Source organism: Epithele typhae, assembly GCF_022376455.1.
Source record: "Epithele typhae strain CBS 203.58 chromosome Unknown BXZ73scaffold_29, whole genome shotgun sequence".
Lineage (NCBI taxonomy): Eukaryota > Fungi > Basidiomycota > Agaricomycetes > Polyporales > Epitheliaceae > Epithele > Epithele typhae.
In genome coordinates, this window is record NW_025954220.1 from 171,356 (window position 1) to 192,344 (window position 20,989).

At 58.2% G+C, this 20,989-nt stretch overlaps 8 protein-coding genes across 8 annotated transcripts; 5 read left to right on the top strand and 3 right to left on the bottom strand.

Annotated features, from left to right (window-relative positions):
- Positions 1-387: 387 nt before the first annotated feature.
- Positions 388-1,976, top strand: BXZ73DRAFT_47974 (SET domain-containing protein; the record flags this gene model as incomplete). The annotated part of the gene is made up of 6 exons (XM_048019965.1): positions 388-1,143; positions 1,192-1,252; positions 1,303-1,399; positions 1,456-1,552; positions 1,674-1,877; positions 1,905-1,976. Coding segments are annotated over 6 exons (1,287 nt in total), but the record flags the coding sequence as incomplete, so codon positions are not given.
- Positions 1,977-2,162: 186 nt separating this feature from the next.
- BXZ73DRAFT_48071 (P-loop containing nucleoside triphosphate hydrolase protein) lies at positions 2,163-4,303 on the bottom strand (the record flags this gene model as incomplete). The annotated part of the gene is given in 8 exon segments (XM_048019983.1): positions 2,163-2,367; positions 2,465-2,712; positions 2,779-3,412; positions 3,432-3,529; positions 3,578-3,616; positions 3,664-3,715; positions 3,773-3,913; positions 3,969-4,303. 8 exon segments carry the CDS (start codon positions 4,301-4,303, stop codon positions 2,163-2,165), a joined length of 1,752 nt encoding a protein of 583 aa, XP_047877166.1.
- Positions 4,304-4,931: 628 nt separating this feature from the next.
- On the top strand, positions 4,932-6,029 carry BXZ73DRAFT_90393 (peptidase C15 pyroglutamyl peptidase I-like protein; the record flags this gene model as incomplete). Its single annotated transcript, XM_048025619.1, has 4 exons — positions 4,932-5,006; positions 5,082-5,310; positions 5,364-5,722; positions 5,784-6,029. The coding sequence occupies 4 exons, from the start codon at positions 4,932-4,934 to the stop codon at positions 6,027-6,029; spliced, it is 909 nt and encodes a 302-aa protein (XP_047877167.1).
- A 621-nt stretch (positions 6,030-6,650) lies between these two features.
- On the top strand, positions 6,651-7,628 carry BXZ73DRAFT_102070 (adenylylsulfate kinase; the record flags this gene model as incomplete). Its single annotated transcript, XM_048015102.1, has 5 exons — positions 6,651-6,678; positions 6,736-6,821; positions 6,886-7,035; positions 7,224-7,428; positions 7,498-7,628. 5 exons carry the CDS (start codon positions 6,651-6,653, stop codon positions 7,626-7,628), a joined length of 600 nt encoding a protein of 199 aa, XP_047877168.1.
- Positions 7,629-8,502: 874 nt separating this feature from the next.
- On the bottom strand, positions 8,503-11,490 carry BXZ73DRAFT_47941 (Pkinase-domain-containing protein; the record flags this gene model as incomplete). The annotated part of the gene is made up of 4 exons (XM_048019960.1): positions 8,503-9,060; positions 9,123-10,443; positions 10,500-10,675; positions 10,729-11,490. The coding sequence occupies 4 exons, from the start codon at positions 11,488-11,490 to the stop codon at positions 8,503-8,505; spliced, it is 2,817 nt and encodes a 938-aa protein (XP_047877169.1).
- A 1,495-nt stretch (positions 11,491-12,985) lies between these two features.
- Positions 12,986-16,457, top strand: BXZ73DRAFT_102073 (uncharacterized protein; the record flags this gene model as incomplete). The annotated part of the gene is made up of 17 exons (XM_048015103.1): positions 12,986-13,006; positions 13,194-13,407; positions 13,482-13,601; positions 13,652-13,867; positions 13,925-14,040; positions 14,098-14,175; positions 14,304-14,575; positions 14,713-14,767; positions 14,831-14,908; positions 14,965-15,016; positions 15,077-15,301; positions 15,357-15,490; positions 15,620-15,826; positions 15,881-15,987; positions 16,088-16,151; positions 16,202-16,239; positions 16,307-16,457. 17 exons carry the CDS (start codon positions 12,986-12,988, stop codon positions 16,455-16,457), a joined length of 2,148 nt encoding a protein of 715 aa, XP_047877170.1.
- A 1,575-nt stretch (positions 16,458-18,032) lies between these two features.
- On the bottom strand, positions 18,033-18,557 carry BXZ73DRAFT_102074 (uncharacterized protein; the record flags this gene model as incomplete). The annotated part of the gene is made up of 1 exon (XM_048015104.1): positions 18,033-18,557. One exon carries the CDS (start codon positions 18,555-18,557, stop codon positions 18,033-18,035), a length of 525 nt encoding a protein of 174 aa, XP_047877171.1.
- Positions 18,558-18,951: 394 nt separating this feature from the next.
- BXZ73DRAFT_48012 (UDP-3-O-glucosamine N-acyltransferase) lies at positions 18,952-20,893 on the top strand (the record flags this gene model as incomplete). Its single annotated transcript, XM_048019971.1, has 8 exons — positions 18,952-19,028; positions 19,078-19,196; positions 19,249-19,714; positions 19,765-19,940; positions 19,997-20,271; positions 20,340-20,560; positions 20,617-20,720; positions 20,772-20,893. 8 exons carry the CDS (start codon positions 18,952-18,954, stop codon positions 20,891-20,893), a joined length of 1,560 nt encoding a protein of 519 aa, XP_047877172.1.
- Positions 20,894-20,989: the final 96 nt, after the last annotated feature.

Consider the following 20,989-nt stretch of genomic DNA (forward strand, 5'->3'; position numbering starts at 1 on the left):
CCCTCCATCCGTTCAACCATCACCTCTACCGCGAACGGTGTCTGCTCCTGCTCTTCCCATTCCCAGGGAATCCATGTTCACCACACATTCTGGTATTGCTGCGGAGGCGCCTTCGGCCTCCACACCTTCCTTCGGGCAATCAAGCAGCTCTCCCCCTCGCTCCCTCTCATCCTCTGCGTCCACCGATGACGATCACCTCACTCTGTTGTACCCTAACTCATCTACGGATTCTCCAGGAGCCTCGCCCGAGGCTGAGGTAGGCTGCCCTCTCTGAGACAATTCAGTTCACCTGCTAATAGCTAACGCGTTTGGCAGTCGCCACTGAGGAGCTCACAACCTCCTCGGGATCTCGGGCGGCGAACACGCCGCTCACAGCCCACCACGTTGCCTCGTCGATCAGCCCGCATCTCCACTTCCACCTCTCAGTCTGCGAGCTCCTCGCTCGAGCCCGAAGAGCGGACTCGCCCGCAGCGTCTCACCCGCAGCCGCCCCAACGCTTCGCAGCTCCTCCAGGTCCGCTCGCAAAGCGACGAGGAGGTGGTGGACCAGGGCGGGATCTCGGCCACGTCCGTCGCTGGGAACCGGTACACGAGTGCGTTCGAGGCCGCCGGCTTCGAGACGCTCTCGTGGCAGAAGGACCGAGAGCGGCTCGCGCGCGAGTTCGCGCCGGTGACGCAGCTTGCGGAGGACATCCCGCACGATCTCCAAGACCGGCTGAACGCGCTCCCCGCGGCGGCGCGCGCCGCAGGCGACATGCAGGTCCACATCTTTGAGGGCGAAATCCGGGCGAACACCGCGCGTGACGAGCCCCGTGCCCCGCCGATTCGGGTGGTGAACGACGTAGACGACGAGCCGACGCCGCCGCTCGAGTTCTACTACTCGAACCTGATGTGGCACGGGACGGAGGTGCCTCCGCCGAACTACAACGAGCTGAAGGGCTGCGGGTGCCGCGGTCCGTGCGACCCGAACTCGAAGACGTGTCTGTGCGCGCTGCGGCAGCGTAGCCTCGTCGAAGAGCACATTGAATATCCGATGTGCATCGGGTTCTCGTACGAAGGGGGGCGGCTCAAGCGAGGGCGGGAGGAACTCCCGGTCGTCGAATGCAACATGAATTGCGGATGCTCGGATGACTGTCCGAACAGGGTAAGTCAGCCATGAGTTCCTCGGGGATCGTGTCAATAACTTGCGCAGGTTGTTCAACAAGGCCGAAAGCATGCGTTGGCGATCCGGAAGACGCCCGACAAGGGATGGGGTACGGCGTTGTTTTGTCTGTTTCAGTTTCCGACGCTCACCCAAATGCAGGTGTGTTCGCGGGTCCCCAGAAGATCCCTGCGTATACGTACCTTGGGGTCTACGCCGGCGAATATCTTACTGGCGTAGCCGCAGAAAAGCGAGAATTGTAAGGGCGAGAAGTGACATTTATGATGATAATTGGCACTCATACAATGCTCACAGCGCTTACAACAAGTTCGGACGAACGTACCTGTTCGACATAGACTTCTACTACACAGGTTTGAACGATTATAGCATCGACGCGTATCATGTGGGCAATGTCAGTAAAAATTCTATGACTAGGACATTTATTCTTTGCTGACAACACCACAGTTCACTCGATATCTCGTAGGTCTACCTCGCTGCCAGTAAGCCCGTTATATGCTGAGCCATTCTTCCAGAACCACAGCTGCGACCCGAATTGTTGGATTGTAGGCACATACATCAACGAGTCCAACATGGAAAAACCGCTACTCGCCATCTTCACTGTGGCAGATATTGAGCCTTACCAGGAGCTTTGCTTCTCCTACGCTGGCCGGTTGGACGAAGAAGACCTTGCAAAGGAGGCGGATGGAGAGGCGAGTCCTTCTGATCTAGCTCTCTTCGTCACCTGTGCTCATTTTGCCGCTTAGCCTTTCAACGATGCCATTCACATTCCTTGTAGATGTGGAGCTGCCATATGCACTGGGAAAATGTGGAAGTAGGGTTATTATCGGTTGTCACGTATTTTTCTATCTCGGTCACAGATGGCTATGTTGTACGTACGGTATTATTCGCAGATTGTTGTTTATGGAAGTATGCTACACATATGAGTACAGGGGATCGTCAGGAGCTGGGGTATTGGCAAAGCAAGAAGGCAGATTAAAGTATTGGAATGATCGACAGCATATTCAGGTTTCTGAATCGCGTTCGTCGTGAGATGAAGGTTCTCCGTTTTCCGATGGCCTGCCGGACCATGGCTTCCCCCCGTTCTCCGCGTACTCCCACTTCCGTAAAGCGTCTTCGTCCCACGTCTTCCCGCCGAGGTCCCCCGCCTTGCGCACGAACTCGTCACCGCGAAACTGAATCGGCATGTAATCGTTTGTGACCGGATGCCTGCAATACACACACAGCACGTCAGCCACGCACACGCCCCGCGGTCGCCGACGCGCAAGCAAGCAGAGAAGCGGGAGGAAGGAGTGGAGGCACGCACCTGTAGTCCGGGTTGTAGCGGTACCCGCCCGCGTACCCGAGCTGCTTCATGAGCCCCGTGGGCGCGTTGCGCATCATGAGCGGCACGGGGATCGACGGGTCGGCCGCCGCCGCCTCCTCCGCGCGAGCGTAGCCCTCGTACGCGCGCGTCGACTTGGGGGCCTCGGCGAGGTACGTGACGAGGTGGGCGAGGTTGATGCGGCACTCGGGCATGCCGATGACCTGACATGCCTGGTAGGCCGCCATCGCCTGGAGGGGAACGGAAATGTCAGCATCGAGCGAAGCGGGGATGCAGGGAGGAACCGGGAGGCTGACCAGAGGCAGCGCATGGCGGTCGGCCATGCCGATGTCCTCGCTCGCGCAGACGACCATCCGGCGCGCGACGTACAGCGGGTCCTCGCCCGCGGTGAGCATGCGCGCGAGCCAGTAGAGCGCCGCGCTCGGCTGCGAGCCCCGCACGCTCTTGTGCAGCGCCGAGATCATGTCGTAGTGGCTGTCCCCGCCGCGGTCGTACGCGGTCGCGACGGAGCGGCGGAGCGCGGCGAGCAGCTTCGGCTCTTCGGACGTGATAGGAGCGTGCAGGACGAGTTCGATGAGTGAGAGCGCGGTGCGTGCGTCGCCGGTCGAGAGCGCGATGATGGTGGAAAGCACCTTAGAGGTGATGTGCGGGTAATTAGGGAAGCAAAGGGCGTCGGTGTATTGCGTCTCGGATCGGGATTCTGAGACCTCGGATGCTTGAGTGGACGAAAGGGCTTGGGCGAGGGGCTCCTCGACGTCCGGTTGGGAGCTGGCGACGTTCGTTGCTTCATCGTCATCCAGTATCTCGATTTCCACGGGCGACGAAGGCGGGAGGTCCTGTTTTGCTAATATAGAGTCGGTGACTCGCTCTATAGCGTTTGTGACAATCTTCCTGATGTCATCGTCACTCAGACGTTCCAGTATGAAAACCCTATGGAGACATGAACCACTGGGGCGCCATATCATGTAGCAACCTGACGCACCGACAACGACTGAGTAATGCGCTGGTTAAACGGAACGAAGGGTTTTCTGTGGTAGCACCTATCAACTAATTCTTCCTCAGCCGCAGGCATTTCTGCAGAAGACACTAACACACCTGCAGATGACCTTGCTCCAAGAAAGGCAGGAAAATATCCTGCACGTTGTTGGTCAACGTCAAGAGTGCATGGACCAAACACGCACCTGCTGGGCTTTGTTGAAACGATGCACTTCGTCCAAAAACAAGATGGTTCTCCTGTTGCATGGCTCGCATGAGCATCGAGACAATAACTTATGGTCGACGCCTCTTGACCTTCCTGTGAGAGCAAGAAGTCTCTTCGCCTCCTCCACAACTGCACGAACTTCCGCAATTCCAGAATCCGTCGCACTGAGCTCTTTGAACTCTGCATCCGTCCGTTTGGCTAGTAGTCGCGCCAACGTTGTTTTGCCACACCTGAGGCATATGTTTCTCATTGAGAAGCGGTCTGAAGAGAAAGAGGAACACGCACCCTGGTGGACCCCAGAAAACGATACTCCCAGTCGCCCCACTCTCTAAATGACTTAAGAGCAGGGAACCCGACTCAGTAAGGTGTGGTTGCCCGACAAACTCCCCAATGGTCTGTGGTCGTAGACGTTCAGCCAAAGGTGCTGCCGAATGAAGACGTGCTGACATTGTGACGCGTGGCTTCTTGGAGGGAGTAGAGCCACGGAAGGAGTCGTCTGCTTCGCTGCGCTTCCTTGTATGTGTTGACTTGGACGACGAGGGCTGAGCATAGTACGATGCGCGCGAATTAGACGCTTTCTGTGAGGGAGTGAGGAGCGAGGTTATGGATGCCTGTAGCATTTTGCTTTTCTGAGTGTTGGGGGGTGGATGAACCGGGACATCTTCCGCACAGTTGTTGTCCAAGTGCGCGTTAATGTTGTGCTCCAGAACGTGGTGAGAGCACACTGGGCTGTTTAGCAGATAAGACTAGAGCTGAGCAGGGGTGACGGGTCGCTTACCATGTAACTTGAGGGCAAAGCAATCGCGTCAGATAAGTCGCACAATGCCTGAAGAAACACGGCGACGCACCTCTTTTGCCTTCTTTGTTCATCCTCGTCTCCACTGTGCTAGATGTATGCCGCTGGTCCAATGGTCAAGCAGAATAGACAACAGTTCCGGTGAGAGACGGAGTGAAGGTGGGAGAAGACGCGCGTGGCCCGCGAAGCAGCTGGAGTCGGTTCAGTCACGTGCAGCAAGCGCCATCTCCCATTGGCCGGCCTCTGCAGAGGGGAACAATGTGGCCGAGATCTGTGCAAGATTGAGTTTGTGTTCCGGCGCCAGTGCGACATCGATCGACCCGTCCGAATCGGGTCCAGGGCTTGCGCGCTGGCCTCCGCCTCGAGCTCTATATCTCCCCGCGCCCAGCCCCGCCTCGCCCACCGCCCACTCCTCCTTACTGCCTCTCCCTCCCCGTCGTCTGTGGTCCCTCATGCCGCCCCTCGTCAGTGCAAATGAGCGCAACTTGGACCCCAACGCGCTTCGCGTGCTCATTACTGGCTTCGGAGTAAGCCGTCCCACTCTACCCCATGGCTCCCACCTCGCTGAATGCGTAGTGCGTGGTTCGTGTTGCGTCCACTAGCCCTTTGGAAGGTACAAGGAGAACCCGTCCAGTCTCGCCGTCAGGCCCCTTCACAACACTATCCTCTACACCGAGCCACCGGCCGAGCTCATACCCACTGATCAGGCCACGATGATCACCGACGAGATGGAGGAGCTTCTTCGCCGCCCACAGCAGATCCATATCACCACCCTCGAGCTCCCTGTCACATACCAGGCCGTTCTCGGCGCCGTGCCCGGCTTCCACATTCGTCCACCCACCCTCCCCCCACCGTCGATGCCTCCAGCGTCCCCCCTCCTCCAGTGAACGGCTACGACTTTGTCTTCCACGTAGGCGTGGCTGGACGCGGACCGTTGCGGATCGAACGTGTCGGCCACAAGAACGGGTATAGGATGAAGGATGCAGCTGGCGAGTACGCCCCCATCGTCCATCTGCCCAAAGACCCTATCGAAGAAAGCGAGTCGGACCTTTCGCGCGAGATGCGCATGCTCATCGGGCCCCCATTGAGTGGCAGCGGTCCGGAGGGGTCTCAAGAGGTCATGGACATTCCTTCACCACCCAACCGAGGCTTCGGCAAGGGGTATGAGCAGTTCGCGGACGAGTTGTCGACAGACGTCGACGTGCCCAAGCTGATCGTCCATCTAAAAGAGAACGGCATTGACGTGCGTCTATCTATTCCTCTCGGCTGTTTCCTCCTGATGGGCCTTTTGGCGCGCCTCACAGCAGGTCTACTCGTCCATGGACGCTGGCCACTATCTATGCGACTTCATCTTCTACTGTTCCATGGCGGAGTCCAAGCGGTCGATGGCCCCGCAGGAGAAGTTCAAGGAGCGGAGCACCCCCACCAAGAGCACGCCGGTGCTTTTCATGCACTGTCCCCCTGTAGACCAGCCGCTGAGCACGGAGCAAGTGACGGAAGCGATCCAGAAAATCGTCCTGTGGGTATGCGGGAAGATGCACCATCCCTGAACGCAGTGCGTGAGGATGATCCACATGGCTTTTCACACTGCGCGGCGCCCTTGGCCTTGGCCTCCGGAGTCCGCACGGCAACCTCGCTCGACATATCTCCCCTAGTTGTCTTGTTGTATGCTCCTTCGCACACAGTCACGCTTTCGCATGTTTGGCATGTTATCGCGCCCTCCCCTATTGGACGGGGGCCTGTAGTTGTATGAATGCGATACCCTTCAATCAGTCTGTCACATTGCGACCAGGAGCAACCGATGCACGAACCAGTGAGGGAAGAGAGGTAATACGAACAGCGAGTGACGGCGGCGGCGTCCATCCCACCGTTTCTCTGCCCGTGACCTGCATCGGTGCTCGTTCATCCATGTCGCGCATAACAGCGTCCGTCGATTGGTCGCCGCGGGAGGCAATCTGGAATTCGCGCGCGGCTGAATCATCCACATCGCCATTTCGCGAATTGGCATCCTCGCCATTCGCTGCAACGCGCGCCGCGGCGACACCCGTCACGTGCCTATGCCCATCTACTTATACCCCGCGACTGCACCATCGTGCCGCAAACTCCCTCATCCCCTCCTCCCCGCCCCGCCTCCCCGAGCCTCCTCCTTCCGACCCACCACCTCACGCAAAATGTCCACCAACATCACCTTCCATACCGGTGAGTCGCGCGCGCCAGAGCTTTGAGTCCGACACTGATCGGACCGTTGCGATGTAGGCTCCGTCTCCGCCGAGGAGCGCCCCGCCCTCCTCAGCCAGAAGGGCGTCACCGTCTGGTTCACTGGTCTCAGCGCGAGCGGCAAGGTGCGTGTCCCGAGCCTCTGGGCGGCGCGTGGGTGCGAGTGTTGATGCGCGCGGCGGGATGCAGTCAACGGTCGCATGCGCGCTCGAGCAGCACCTCCTCCACCTCCACAAGTTCACCTACCGTCTCGATGGTGACAACATCCGCTTCGGCCTGAACAAGGACCTCGGCTTCGACGACAAGTCGCGCAACGAGAACATCCGCCGCATCGGCGAGGTACGCCGTTCCTTCTCCCTCTCGCGCGCGCTCCGCAGGGCTGACCGGCCCCTTTCTTGCCCTTCCCTGTCGTCCGTCCTTCCGCTCCGCAAACTCGCTTGATCGAACACGAAATAATACAAAAACCTGCGATCTACTCAATCTTTGCGCGGCGGCCGCGGGGACTGGCCCGGGGTGCACACACGCAGGTCTCGAAGCTTTTCGCGGACGCGTGCTGCATCGCCCTCACCGCGTTCATCTCGCCATTCCGCGCGGACCGCGCGGTCGCGCGCGAGCTCCACGAGAAGGCGGGCCTCGCGTTCGTCGAGGTCTACATCGACGCGCCCCTCGCCGTCGTCGAGGCGCGCGACCCCAAGGGCCTCTACAAGAAGGCCCGCTCGGGCGAGATCAAGGGTGCGTCTCTGTCCTCCGGTCCTCTGTGCGTCGCGAAACGGCCGCGCTGACGCGAGGGCGCTCCCGCAGACTTCACCGGCATCTCGTCCCCGTACGAGGCGCCTGAGAGCCCCGAGATCCACATCAAGACGGACGAGTGCGACGTCGCCGAGGCGGTGAAGCGCATCACAGAGTACCTCACGGAGAAGAAGTTCATCTAAATTATTCCATTATCGCTTTTGGTTATACCGTGGCCTGTGTGTACGTTTAGAAGAGTTATAGATGCTCTTGTGCCAAACCGCCGTCCGAGCGTGTGTGGCCTGCGTCGTCGCTGATTTATGCATCGTGCGGCGGGGCGACTTCATGGCAGTGCAAGCACTCTCACTGTTCAGGAACTTCATGTCCTGGCAAAGCGGACTCGCCTCGCCAGTGGTACTTACTTCGGAGGCACGCCGATGCAAAACCGGTGTTGCATTGTCCGCAGCATCTCACGCAAAGTCCAGCTGCATCGCCCACGCGCTGTGGACATGCTTGTCGCGATCGCGGAGGTGGGGACTCGAAGGAGCATGCGATGGAGAGGAGGGAGATCCGCGGTGAGTCGATCGTGAGCTTGGGGAGGGAACGTTGACGTGTTGACAGTGACTGACCACGGAGACCTGTAGATTTCGTCGGGTCGCCGTTCGAGCAGCCCGTGATGCCGGACGTGCAGATCAAGAATGATGGATGCGAAGTTGAAGATGCGGTGGATACGATTATCAACTACGTGAGGAGTCGTGGGTAGCTATGAGTGTCAAGCATGCCAGTCGAGGCTGAGAAAGACGGGGAGATGACAAAAGAGAATAGGGTATGATAGTCGTACAGGATAACAGATGGACAGGGCGATGATGTACAATACATGTAATGGAGTCTCTATAGCTCAGCCAGTGCGAAAGCAAAGTGAACATGCTGCGTGTCGGGGTGGGGGCGGGGATGACCAGGAACTACTGACATACGTGCAAAGCGGGATGCGAGCCAAACACGATCGATAACAACAGAAAGTGCATGGTAGACAGAGTCAGCGGCGACTATGCAAACACGGGACACCATGACCATGGGCTAGTCGAAGGAGAGCGGCATCGAAAACATGCTGGTAGTGGTGGTTGTTCCCTCGTCAGCGAAGGACAACGAGTCGTCGCGGAGATGGCGATCGTAGACAACTACGTCCTCAGTTTCCTCCTCGATGATATCCTGCGATGTTCGATCGAGCATGTGTGTGAGTCCTGCCTCCACGACAGACATCCATTGCTGGAGCTCATCCACTGTCCTTGTCAGCTCAGCATGTGTTGCCTCGTGCGAATGCATGAGAGGACCAAGGTCGAGGGGACGGATCGCCGGACCCACAAGGGCATCGAACGGAGGTAGTGTACCTCCGAGGGAAAGGGAATGAGCGTGAGAAGTGAAGGACGTGTCGGAGAAGAGACGGAGGTCGGTGGAAGAGAGGTTAGGGTGGGAGGACAATGAGTTTAGTGAAGTCGTAGACGACGAAGCCTGCGAGTTTGGCTGGGGCAGGCCATAGGGAGATTTCGTGGATCGAGGAGGGATGGCGATGGGTGCGGGTGAAGGTGGAAGGAGGTCGGACATGCCAAGCTTGTGTTCGGAGCTGAGTGTAGGTATCTATATATCACCCACTGAATCAGCTGGTGACACTTCATGATACTTGGAGAAATATACTATACCTTGAGAACATCTCGCAGACCGGGCAACGGGATACCTGAAGATGTGCCGAACGAGGACTCGGCAGGACTATTACTTCGTTCGCCCTTCGCAAACGGCCTGACGGGCATTTCAAACGGGGGCGCCGAGACTAAACGCTGGAGGCTTGGACGCCGTTGCGGAGTTCGGATATTCATTAAGGAAGCCTGTGCATTGCTCAGTGGGTTATGCTCAGTCGTTGCAGTGGCAGACCGCGTTCGTAGCACAGGTGGAGGAGTTGCCAGTGAACCCCCAGGTGACGCCAGGCGTTTAGGAATAATAGAGGCGTCTAATGACTGCGATGTCTGATGAATGCTCCCAGAACTCGAGGAGACTGTCGAAATTGTGGACACGCTTGAATGTGTCGGAGATATTCGATCGTGACCATGAGGCGTTCGGATGGTAGGAAGAGGGCCAGATCCCTCCAGGTCGCTCTTGGTACCGCCGCCCAGAGGGCTCGGAGGGAAACGGAAATCAGGTGTGGCAAGACCATTGGCGCGGCGCGAAGTGAAAGTTGACGGGGAAGATGCTGAAGAAGGTGACGATAGGCCTGGTGCGCCACTTTGGGAGCGCTTTCGGGACACCACAGGCTTATTAGGGGTGCTTGTACGTTCCGGTGATGAAGCGGAGAGGATAATGGGAGGAGGAGGGCTGTCTGTGGATGTTGAAAGAGGCGAATGTAAAGGAATTTCGATGTCTGGTACTCCACGACTGGACCTCACGTCTCGGTATGTTGATGCGGACCGGCCGCGAGGACCGGACTTGAGCTCCGGGTCCAAGGAAGATGGTGTAGGGGTCAACACTCGAGGTATACCCGGACCCAAAGGAGGTAGCCGTTCACGCTTGCGTTCAGTTGGTGATGAGAGAGGCTCGTTGTCGTCGAGCGTAATTGCAGGCTTTGAACGTGGCGTGGAAGAGGGCGGAGGGAACGCAAAGCTTGACTGCTTGGCCGTGTGTGGGTCTTCGAGAGTAGGCTCCGGGGTAACCAACCCTCTACTGGGGCTGCGGCCTCGCAAGGGAGTGTTGAGGGACGGGTTGCCCAGAAGTTCCTCAGGCATCTCGATGGCTGGCAGGCGGAATGGCTCAGGAGCAGGAAGGTCGCCGTAATCGAAGAGACTTCGCAGAGTTGGCGGGACGTTCGAGATGGGAGGAGGTCTAACAGTAGACTGCTCGCCGGCGGCTTGCTCCTCCAGTAGAGCCAGGAGTGGGTTTTCGGGTTCGAGATTGTCCCGATTGCTCCTCGACGCCCTTCTGAAGGTGTCAAACTCCCAAGGGTTATCATCGGTCATGAAATCAGAACTGTCGCTGGAGAGAGTCGACATATAAGGTTTGTGCTAGAAAAGAAAGGAAGGTATGCGCACTCTCTATCCTGTTCTTCTTGTTCTTCCCAAGGTAGAGGCCCGGCCATACTTTGGCGTGTCCCACCGCCCTTGACCCATGCGTCGTAGCGAAGGATGAGGTCTTTCAAAGTTGCCACAGAGACTTTACGGACGTTGAGAATCCACTTGGTCTTCAGGAGCTCGTCCGCGCTGAGACGCTGAGCAGGGACCGATTAATTAGCATCCAAAGGTGAGTAGGTGGCTGACATACTTCGCTGGGTGACAAGATGAGACAAGCAGCGACAAAGTCCCTGAGTTCCTTAGTACCTTCGCCTTCGTTAAGCCGCGGAGGCTTCATGCGAGGAATCAGTTGGATGAGTTTCGCCTGGTCTACGATATGCGAGTTCGGCGCGGTGCCTTTGATCATTTCGTAGATCATGATCCCCATACTCCAAATGTCGGCCTTGGTGTCGTATGACGATGCGTGTGCGACCTCGGGAGCCATCCAGTGGGGCGTTCCGACGAGGGTGTTTCGTTTGCTTGAAGCGGTGACCAACAGGGCAGAGACACCAAAGTCGCATATCATGACCTTGCCAGCAGAGGTAATGAGAACATTCGCTGCCTTGAGGTCGCGGTGGATGATGGCGGATTTGTGCAGGTAGCTGAGGCCGTTCAAGACCTCGCGCGTGATGACGGACACGTACTTTTCCTCCACCACGCCGTCCTTGCAGGCCTTCATGAGAGTGCGCACACTCCCGCCTTGCGCGAGCTCCATGACGATCCAGACGCGTGGGCCATCCATGTGGCATCCAAAGTACTTGGTGACATTGGGGGCGTCCCGAAGTTGGGCGAGGAGCGCGACTTCGCGCTGGATGTCGCCTACATCGTCGTCTTCTGTGTCGAGGTCGATAATCTTGAGTGCGACGACTTCGCCGGTGCGCAGGTCCCGCCCTTTGTGCACCGAGCCATATGCGCCCTTTCCAATGGTCTCAAGACGCTGGTAGAGCTGGTGCACGGAGACCTGCAGCGGCATGGCGTGCGAGGTTCGGAGCCGAGGCCAAAATGTAGGACAGGTAGAGGTGTAGAGAGCACAAGGGTATGGATGGCAGCGAGAGGTCAGTCGGCAGGTGGGGAAGCCGCATGGGGTCGGACGAGCGCAGGAGCGGCGTCGAGGGGGCAATTACAGACAGCGAGCGGCAGAGTGAAACATGGAGGAGCTCAACGTGAACGGCGACGAGCAGACGGCGGCGACGGGCTCGAACGCCCCGATCCCGACGCGCCTCCCAGGCGCGGCCGGGCCGTCGATCAGAACCTGCTTGCCGAACTGCCCCTGGTCTCCCCGCCCGTACCGCCCGCTCGCCGAGACCGCGATGGACATATGAGGTCTAGTCGACTCCCGATGGTTACACCTGTCGGAAAATTCAAATCGGCCTTGCGAGCCGAGATTCTCGTAGCCGCCTTGTGATTAGATTGCAACGCCTCCCGTGACGTGACAGCAGGATCGCAATCCCTTGAGCGTCTTGCGGCTTGTTGCGAGACGGCCGGCAGATCTTGCGATGATATCGCGAGATCTGGATGCCGTTGCGATAGCTCTCGGCTCCCCCTCTTTCCTCACTCCTCGTCTCTCATTCTCTGCTGTGCCCTTCCATATACTTTGAAGTCGGTGCGTTCTCTCTATTCACCCTTGCTCAGGATGGTGTGTTTAGCACCTCGACTAGCTTATATCATCGCGCGGGAGAGGTCGCCCTCGCGCTCCCCTTGACTCTTGCCTCCCGTGCTCGATATGCGGCAAGAAGTACGCTCCAAGCGGGATCAAGAATCACGAACGATCATTCAAGACAAGGGCAGCTCTTGAAAAAGATCGTGCCGACCTCGTTGAGGGGATCCATTGTGATCATCGTACGTGCTATCTTTCATTGTCGTGGCCGTCAACTTACGTCCCTCACTCGCCAGTCTGACGCTCACGCCCCGCCCCGCCAGCTGCGGCAGGCAAGCGTCGATCGAGTGCGCCCGTGGTTTGGTCACGACTCCCACTTGTGACCCCCACAACGCGCCCTCTGGTTCCTGACGCGTCCAAGTTGATGCGCCCCCCGGCCCCTCAAGTTCGCATCCTTACCCTTCTTGGTCCAGGCCACCCTCTCAACCCCGAAACCCCTCCTTGCGCTGCACGTCCCTGCCCCTCCTCGACCTCCGCCACCTCCCCAACCTGCACGTCCTCACCCTCGTGCACGTCACCACGTACTAGCTCCCACGCCGCCCCGTCTGCGCGCCCCCTGCCTTTAAGCACCTCGCAGTCAACAATGTTAGAGCAGACACAGGCTGGCCCCGTGTTTGTACCCGACGCGAGGCTGTCCGAGGACGCGGCCGGCGAGGCCACAAGGACGACGCGCTCCCGCCTCTCCGCATGTCTTGCAGGGTGCACAAGGACATTAGGCCTCGTATAAGTAGCGCAGCGCCGCCTAACATGCCACCACTCTGGGGCCTTCTCGTCCCCTCCCGCCCCCCGTTTCTCCGACCTCCAAGCCCCCATGTTCCTGATAGCTTCCACGGTGAGTGTTCTACTGTCTAAGTTTGCGTGATAGTCCGATTGGCGTTGCTGACGTATCCCGGCCGGGGGGGTTTCAAGGTTCCGTCGAGGGCGACAGCGTGTCGAGGGGCTAACGTGGACGGAGATGCCCAAGCTGGGGCGACGGGAGCCCGGTGGACTGGCTCAGCGCGGGGCTCAGCGCGCTGCAGCTGCACGTCCCGTTCAAGGCCACAGGGGCGATCTCGCTGATCAAGGCGATCGAGATCGGGGACCTCACGCTGGACTTCACGCAGGAGAGCGAGTGGGCGCCGGTGACGAACTCGCGCACGGTGCAGGCGCGGATGGAGCTGCCGTTCGAGTTCGAGTTTGATATTGAGAGCATCCAGAACAGCTTCAACATCACGACGGAGCAGGGGGTGGTCGGTGGGTTGAGCACGGTGAGCGCACTTCCCTGGATGCGCGAGGGGCACGAGTGCCGATGTGTTGTTTGTGTACAGCGGGCCGCCGCCGCGAGCGCGTCCACGAGCGAGATCAGGGTCGTGAACTCGACCTTGACGCAGGGGACGATCGACATCACCATAGAACACCCCGCTTGAGCCCGGTGTTCTCGTTGTTCAGTGAGCCCTCTCTGTGCACCCGCCGCCGACGCGAGCTTACGGCCGTGCAGACCGGAACCTGACGGACAGCAAGGTGATGCCGTTCATGCTCAACGGACAGGCGCGTGCGGTCACGAACACGAGTATTAGCACGATCACGCTCGACCCGATCAAGTTCAACGTGCCGTCGAACTTGCAGGGCCTGCAGGGCCTGCAGTTGCTCGTCCAGATCAAGAGTGCTGACGTCCTCAGCGGATCGGCGGAGGCCATCCACTTGGGCATCGACGGTGCGTTTTTCTCTCTCACTGGAGGATAGACACGGACTGACGATGAGAGACCGGCAGTGGACATCTTCAACCCGTCGAACCTGCAGCTTGCCACAGGAGACATGAGCCTGCAACTGTGGCGCGACGGCGCGGTGATGGGCAACAACTCGGTGACCGCGCAGGGCAACTTCACGGTGAGGACGAACATTTTAATTGGAAGGCCCCGCGACGCTGACGCCGTCATTGGGTAGCCGGGCGACTCGCCGCAAGGTCTCGAGATGTTGAGCCAGTTCGTCGGGGGCACTAACGTCCAGGTCGTGAAGCACGAAGTTCGAATCACTCCTCGCCGCGTTCGAGAGCCTGAACGATTCCTGCGCTCTCCTCGAAGCTGCTGAACTCTGCGTCCTTGCAAGGTACGCCCCATCGCGGGTGGCGAACGTTCTTACGCTGACGTCAGCCTTTGTCCGCGACCGTCTCGCTCGCGAACCCGTTCACCGCCGCGCTCGAGATCACACACATCTCGTCCAACGTCACCTTCCGAGGCATTTCCCTCGGGACCATTGATGACGCCGTCGCCTTCTCGTCCGCAGGCAAGTCGACGACGACCTGGCCTGCGCTCGACCTCAACCTCGACATGGACCCACAGAGTCTCCTCACGGTCACGAAGCTGCTTGCGGAGCAGGCGGGCGAGGACACGGTGCCCCTCGACCAGATCATCGCGCTCTGCGGGTACTTCCACTAGTACCTAAACGGTGTCGGTGGGTCGAAGCGGGCGGTCGACACCAAGAGGCGGCGAGGGACAACATCTTCACGTGCGCACTCCCGTCCACGTTCTCCTGCCCGCGGAGGCTGACCGAATCTTGCAGGAACTTCGACCTCCCTTCCTTTGTCGACAAGGCGTTCACGAAGCTCGCTACGGAGGTCGCGCTCACCGCGGGCGTCACGATCGGGGACTAGTACCCGGCCACACTCTCTTACACGCAGCCGAACGTGACGATCAAGGCCGACGCGAGCCTGATCCTGATCCTGCCAGTGCTCGCGCAGCTGATCGTGCAGAACATCGTGTCCGGCCCCGTGCGAGGCCGCGGATCGAGATGGTGGTGATCAAGGACGTGCAGGAGAACTCGTTCGGGACGAACCTGAAGGGGTCGATCATCAACGCCAGATCATGTATGTCCCCGCCCTCGTCGCCCCTCTGATCCGTTCTCATTCGGCGACCGTATCGTGCAGTCGACGCCAAGATCGCGTTCCCCGAGGGTTTTACTATTGTTTGGAACGACAAGGCGCTGGGGAGCATCAAGATGCCGGATGTGGACGTGGTGGACGGCGTTGGCGTGAGCTTCGAGGTCGATGCACCGTTCACGGTCGCGGACGTCGCGTACCTCGTGGACTTTACGAAGGCGATGTTGATGGAGGAGGAGTTCGAGTGGGTCATCCCGGGGAGCAACCTGTCGGGTGCGTGTCGCCGTCGGAGGGTTGGGCGCGCAAAGAGCTGACGGAAGGGGCACAGTGGCTGCGATCGGCATCTCGGTGCCAGGAATCGGGCTGGGCGAGAAGGAGGTGACGCTCAATGGCATGAACGGCTTGAAGGGCGGGGTCAAGATCGAGACGTTCGACCTGCCGAGCAACGATCCCGCGGGGGGTGTTCACTAGACGCTTCAGACCAACATCATGAACATAAGTCCTTTCTTTCGTATTCCTGCGTCCGACAAGTGCTGATGGGATGCGCAGCCCTCTCAAGTTGGTGTGGAGCTCAGCTAGATCGCGTCCCAGAACTTTTTCGAGGATGTCAACATCGGCTCTGTGGTCTCTACGAACTCGTTCACGCTCTCGCCGACATCCACGGTTGCGCTGCCCGTGGCAGGGCGTCTTGCTCCCCAGAAGGAGGAGGCCGGCCTCGCAGCGGTTTCTGCGATTTTCAACGCGTTCATCCACGGCAACGACATTGTCGTTCAAGGAGACAGCGCGGATCCCACTGATGTGGGTGACTCGCTCGCATGCAGCACGCCAGGGGGCTGACGATAACATTCACAGATTTCTTGGCTCAACGACGGCATCAAGGTGCTCCAGGTTCAGACCGTCACGCCTTGGCTGCGGGGCGGCAACGAGTTCAACTTCACGGCAGGACAAGGGCCCAGCATGTGAGTCATGTGCACACCCTTTCTACGCCCGCGGGCTGCTGCTGTCGACATAGCTGACGCTGCGACATGATCTCTCCTTCGATCCGGGCTTGGCTTCTAGCGAGTACGACTTCTTCCTGTTCAACACCGTCGTGCAGAGCGGGAGCGTGACCGCGACCGCGCTCGTCTCCCCCTCACTGAACAGCCTTGGGGACGACAGCCGCTCAATACCCAGACACTCGACGCCACGCTGCTCCTGAACCAGACCACCGAGTTCCTCGAGCTGCGCGTGCCGGGGCTTAGCCCACCACATGCGCAACGTGGTCGACCCGAACTACAGTATTGTTACCGCGGCGCGCTTCGTGGACGCGGGGACCAGGAAGATGCTCGCGTGGTACACAGACTGGCCACAGCCGTACCGGCTGGTCGAGCGCCCCGACCCGGAGCTCAAGGTCGTCGCCGACGTGGAGGAGGGGCGCGCACATGTGTAGGTGGCGTGGCCGGTGTGTTCACGTCGTTTCCGCCATAGCAAACACCCGCTCTCACAACGAGCTGGTGGTGGTAGCTTAGGTTTGCTGGGCCGAGAGGGCGCCCCACGTGCACACACTGACGCTCTGGTACTGGTCGCTCAATGCGGGCAAAATTGACTGGATAGACAGTTGCAGATTATTGTGTTCATGCTAGTTAACTGGGAAGCACTGGATACTGCCAGGTGACGGTAACAAGGTGAAGCCTTACAGAAGCACACCGAAACAATGTGGTATATGAAGGTATGTTACAATGCTTATAACAGACTCATGGACTAACGGTTTTTCACGCCTCGATAGACCTGCACTCTTCAATGACATGCAATCGCGAGTTCGATTCCCATACTGCGAGTCATTTCTGTTCAGTGTAGTCACGATACTAATCTCCTAGTAGTACCATTTGTATGCAACAGTTGTAGTTTCAGAGTAGTTGTAGGTTAGTTGTAAAGTACTAGTAGAGTATTAGTATGCCGTCTCAAGAGTATCAATTGTAGAGTCCTTAGATCGAGTCAATGATTAATAATACCGTCTCATTAATAGTAGGAATTGATGACTTGGTAATAGAAGGGTAAGAAGTAATTGAAGGAAGCTAAAACCTGTCGGTCATCCGTTTTTTTTCAATCTCCGCTTGGAAATTGCAATGGGACCTGCTACTATTGCGATCTCCGCTTGGCTGTCGCAACATGCCGAGCCGCTTGCAACGTCAGAGGCTCAATCGCAAGAGTGACAGCACTGATTGCAAGCTGGCGCGCGGCTCTTGCAAGGGGCTGTCACGGCGGTAATCACATTGCGAGCTAATTAGCCTGGCTCGCGAGCCCTCGCAACACCGATCAGTCCGGAATCCCTCGCGAGGCCTCGCGAGGCCGATTTGGTTTTTCCGACACCGCCAGTCAGCCGTGGGGGCAGCCGGGAGCCGCCAGAGCGTGCATCTGCTATGTACAAATATAGCATCTAAGTAGTATCCGAGGCATGGATGGGACAGCGTCCATGCCGTCAAGTCCTTGGTATGTGTCCGTACTAGTACTACGTGTACAATGGGGATAGACAATTGCAGAGGTCTGATATGTTATGTAAGAAGCGATAAAAGAGACACCGACAGAGAGGATGTAGACGATGACTAAATAGACTGTATGTACGAGAATTCGGTGTACTAGGGTTCCGCAGCGGGGTGGGTACATTCCGCGTCACTTGTGCCGCGGGCCGGAAGGCAACCCGCCATCGCTTCTGGTCCTAGGTGGTAAATGGGGGTGACCTGGGTAGTATGGGGCGAGGCGCGTATCGGGACGCTTCCAGAGTGGGACCAGACTGAGAGGCGACCTCCCGCGGTGACGGAGACCGCTCGCTCTGTGCGCCAGTGAGGCTCAACGGGCGAGGAGCCGAGGGATATCCTGCCTGAGGCACTGAAAATTTCTTCTTGAATCAAAATTGTGGTGACTGTTGGTGGTGTCCACTCGAGAACCGCTTGTCTTGCTCTGTTCGGGCTTCGAGGCAGAGTTCCGTCCCGGCACAGCCTCAGGACAAGCGGTTGTTTCTTGACACCTATCGAGGAGGAAAGGGGGCCGAAGGCTCGGTTGGAGGACACGGAGGTGACCGTGGAGGGTCGTAAATCTCGGCGTTGTACTCGAGCTCAAGGAGCCGCGTGTTCAAGGAGGAGGACGGCCGCGTGCGAGTGAGGATACCCCCGTCGATGGCAACCGTGAGGTTCGGAATGTGGGGGAGTGAGATGCGCGCATACTGGACGGGACTCCAGGTAAGCGTGTTGCGTATCGTCAAAGTGAGAGCATGGTCCGTGGCTTCGTGAACGTTGATGACTGGGCCATGAATGTGGACGTCGTAAGTATCGTAGGCATTGCCGGACGCGGTAGAGAAAAATGGTGGCCGATAGACTGCGTTGGAGAGGAGGAGGAGTTTGACGAATGAGCCGATTCGGAGAGGCTCGGCGGGGCATATGGGGACATCATAGTGGTAGATGAGTGGGGGCTGGCCCGCATCCTGAACGAGCATGGGCATGAGGCTTTGATGGGTCCATTTGACATAGACCGTGATTGGGGCTGGAGAGGACATGGACGGAGAAGCCATGAAGCCCGCAGCGCTACACACGCCGCATGGTAAGAGGTAAAGAGGACTCGCTCTTGTCTGGAGCTTACGTGGCTGAACAAATAAAGCCCCTGCGGCCGAGCCGAGGGCCGCTTTACGTTATGGCTATAAGGGCTGCATTGCATATGTCAAGCACCCTGTCGCCGAGCGTGACAGATGCACCGTTCTCGGGGCGCAGACTGTCCTCTGCGTCGGGCTGGAGGGACTGGCGGGGGCTGGCGGGGGCGGGCTCGAAAGAAGAATGTTTGTCGGAAGAAACAAGGCGGAAGTCAGGTAGCGAGATCGCAGATCGAGCCGTAGATGGGCGTCTCCACCTTCTAAGCGGCGGACCAAACCCTAGATCGTGGTTTACAACTTTGCCATGGACTTCGACGAGTCATCCTCCTCCAGCCTCACCCGCGAGTTCATCGCTGTTGTCCTCGCAGGCTTCGGCCATGAGTGAGTCGTGTATAATACTCAACGTAATGCGCTAATACACAGATTTCAGGTTGTCGCCGCTGACCAGCGATCAGGGAGAAGAGCCTTCTCCGAAGGCCCTACTTCCCATCGCAAATAAGCCTATGCTTGAGTACCCTCTCAGCTGGCTGGAAAAATCAGGGGTATCAGGTATGAGATTTTGAGCTTTTGATATCTTTTAACTCATTATTATGTCATGTAGATGTTCTTCTCATATGCCCGACCTCGCACCGCTCCGCGATGTCCAACTACATCCAGTCGGACGTCTCCTCCGTCTTTCCAACATTGCGCATCGACCTCCAGCCGTATGAAGAGTCACGAGACATGGCTGATGGGACGTGCACGCTGCTCCGACACTTTTCTTCCCGCATACAATCCGACTTCATCCTCCTTCCCTGCGACTTCGTCCCGCCACCTTCTCTGTCCTTGGCTCACCTTCTCAACAAATTTAGAACGGAGACCACACACGATGGTTCCATTGCGACAGCGTGCTTTTACGAAGCACACAAACCAGACAAGGGTGTTACCATGGAAGAATGGGGCATTCAGCCTACCAACCCGCCAATAGTGTTCGAAGAGAAAAAGGGCACGCTATTGTACGTCGATACCGTTGACGACGCGGATAAGAACGGGGAAGATTTTGAGCTACGCATGAGCCTACTCACGCAGTGGGTATTGCTCTGTTCTCAAACCTTACGACACTCACTAAAAAGACTAGGCACCCAAGAACGAGGCTATCTTCGAACTTCCGTGACTCCCACGTTTATGTTTGCAAGCGGACTGTCCTGGACGCTCTTTCCCAGAAGGAACATCTAGACTCTTTCCGGGAAGAGTTCATCCCATGGCTTTGCAAGCCCCAGTACCAACGCACGCGTCGCGAGAAATACAGTAGCGGTTCGTGTCGAATGACCTTGCGCTGTACAAATGAACTAATTCATTCGTCAAATCAGTCCTTAGCCCAGTGACCAACAACATCTCTTTGGGTCAAGCACTCAAGCACTCCACTCTGCACGCCCCGTCACACACCGATCGTCTCAGGCACTTCACCGAGGGCACTGAGACGGACGACGAGCACCTCCGCTCCGTGGTGCCGTCCCCCGTCGAGCAAGACGACGAAGACGCAGTACCCCCAAGCCTCCGCGTCGGCCTCGTCGCCCACCGCGCCTCCGCTGGCTTCGCCTCCCGCGCGAACAACCTCCACGCCTACCTCGAGCTCAACCGCTTCGTGAGTCGCGTCGCCCCCCTGGACGCCTCCTTCATAGCTGATCGCGTCTCTGAACCTCCTTCGGACAGTTCCTCGGCCAGACGCCCTACAGCCTTCCGTCCGACCCCGAGAACCGGTCGCTCATCGACCAAAAGGCGCAGATTTCCGCTGACTCGGTGATCGGCCGCTCCACGCGCGTCGAGGAGCGGGCGAGCATCAAGCGCTCCGTCATCGGCAAGCACTGTGTTATCGGCAAGATGACCAAGATCGTGGGCTGCGTGCTCCTCGACCATTGCGTGATCGCCGACGGGTGAGGCCCTTTTGTCGCCGTCGTCGTGCACCCAGATTTTAACGTGCAAACGACAGTGCGAAGCTGGATGGGTGCATCCTAGGGGCTGGGACCAAAGTTGGGACGAAGGCGGACCTGTCTCGTTGCGTCACCCAGCCGGGGTACGATGTCCCCGCAGGTGGTGAGTGAATCCTGATCCAAGAATCTGCGTCTCTTCAATATAAATTTTCAGAGAGCCTCAAACACGAGAAGCTCGAAGTCTCTGATTGGACCGCACACGAAACGTCCGCGTCGGAAGACCAAGATTCCGACGACGACGAAGACGACGAGTCGACCGAGGAGGAGAGCGACTGAGAACTTCGAGCAGTGTCAAGCAGAATAAGAGAGATGTATCATTCACATACGAGGACTGTACGATGCTAGAGATACAACAGTACAGTACAGTACAAT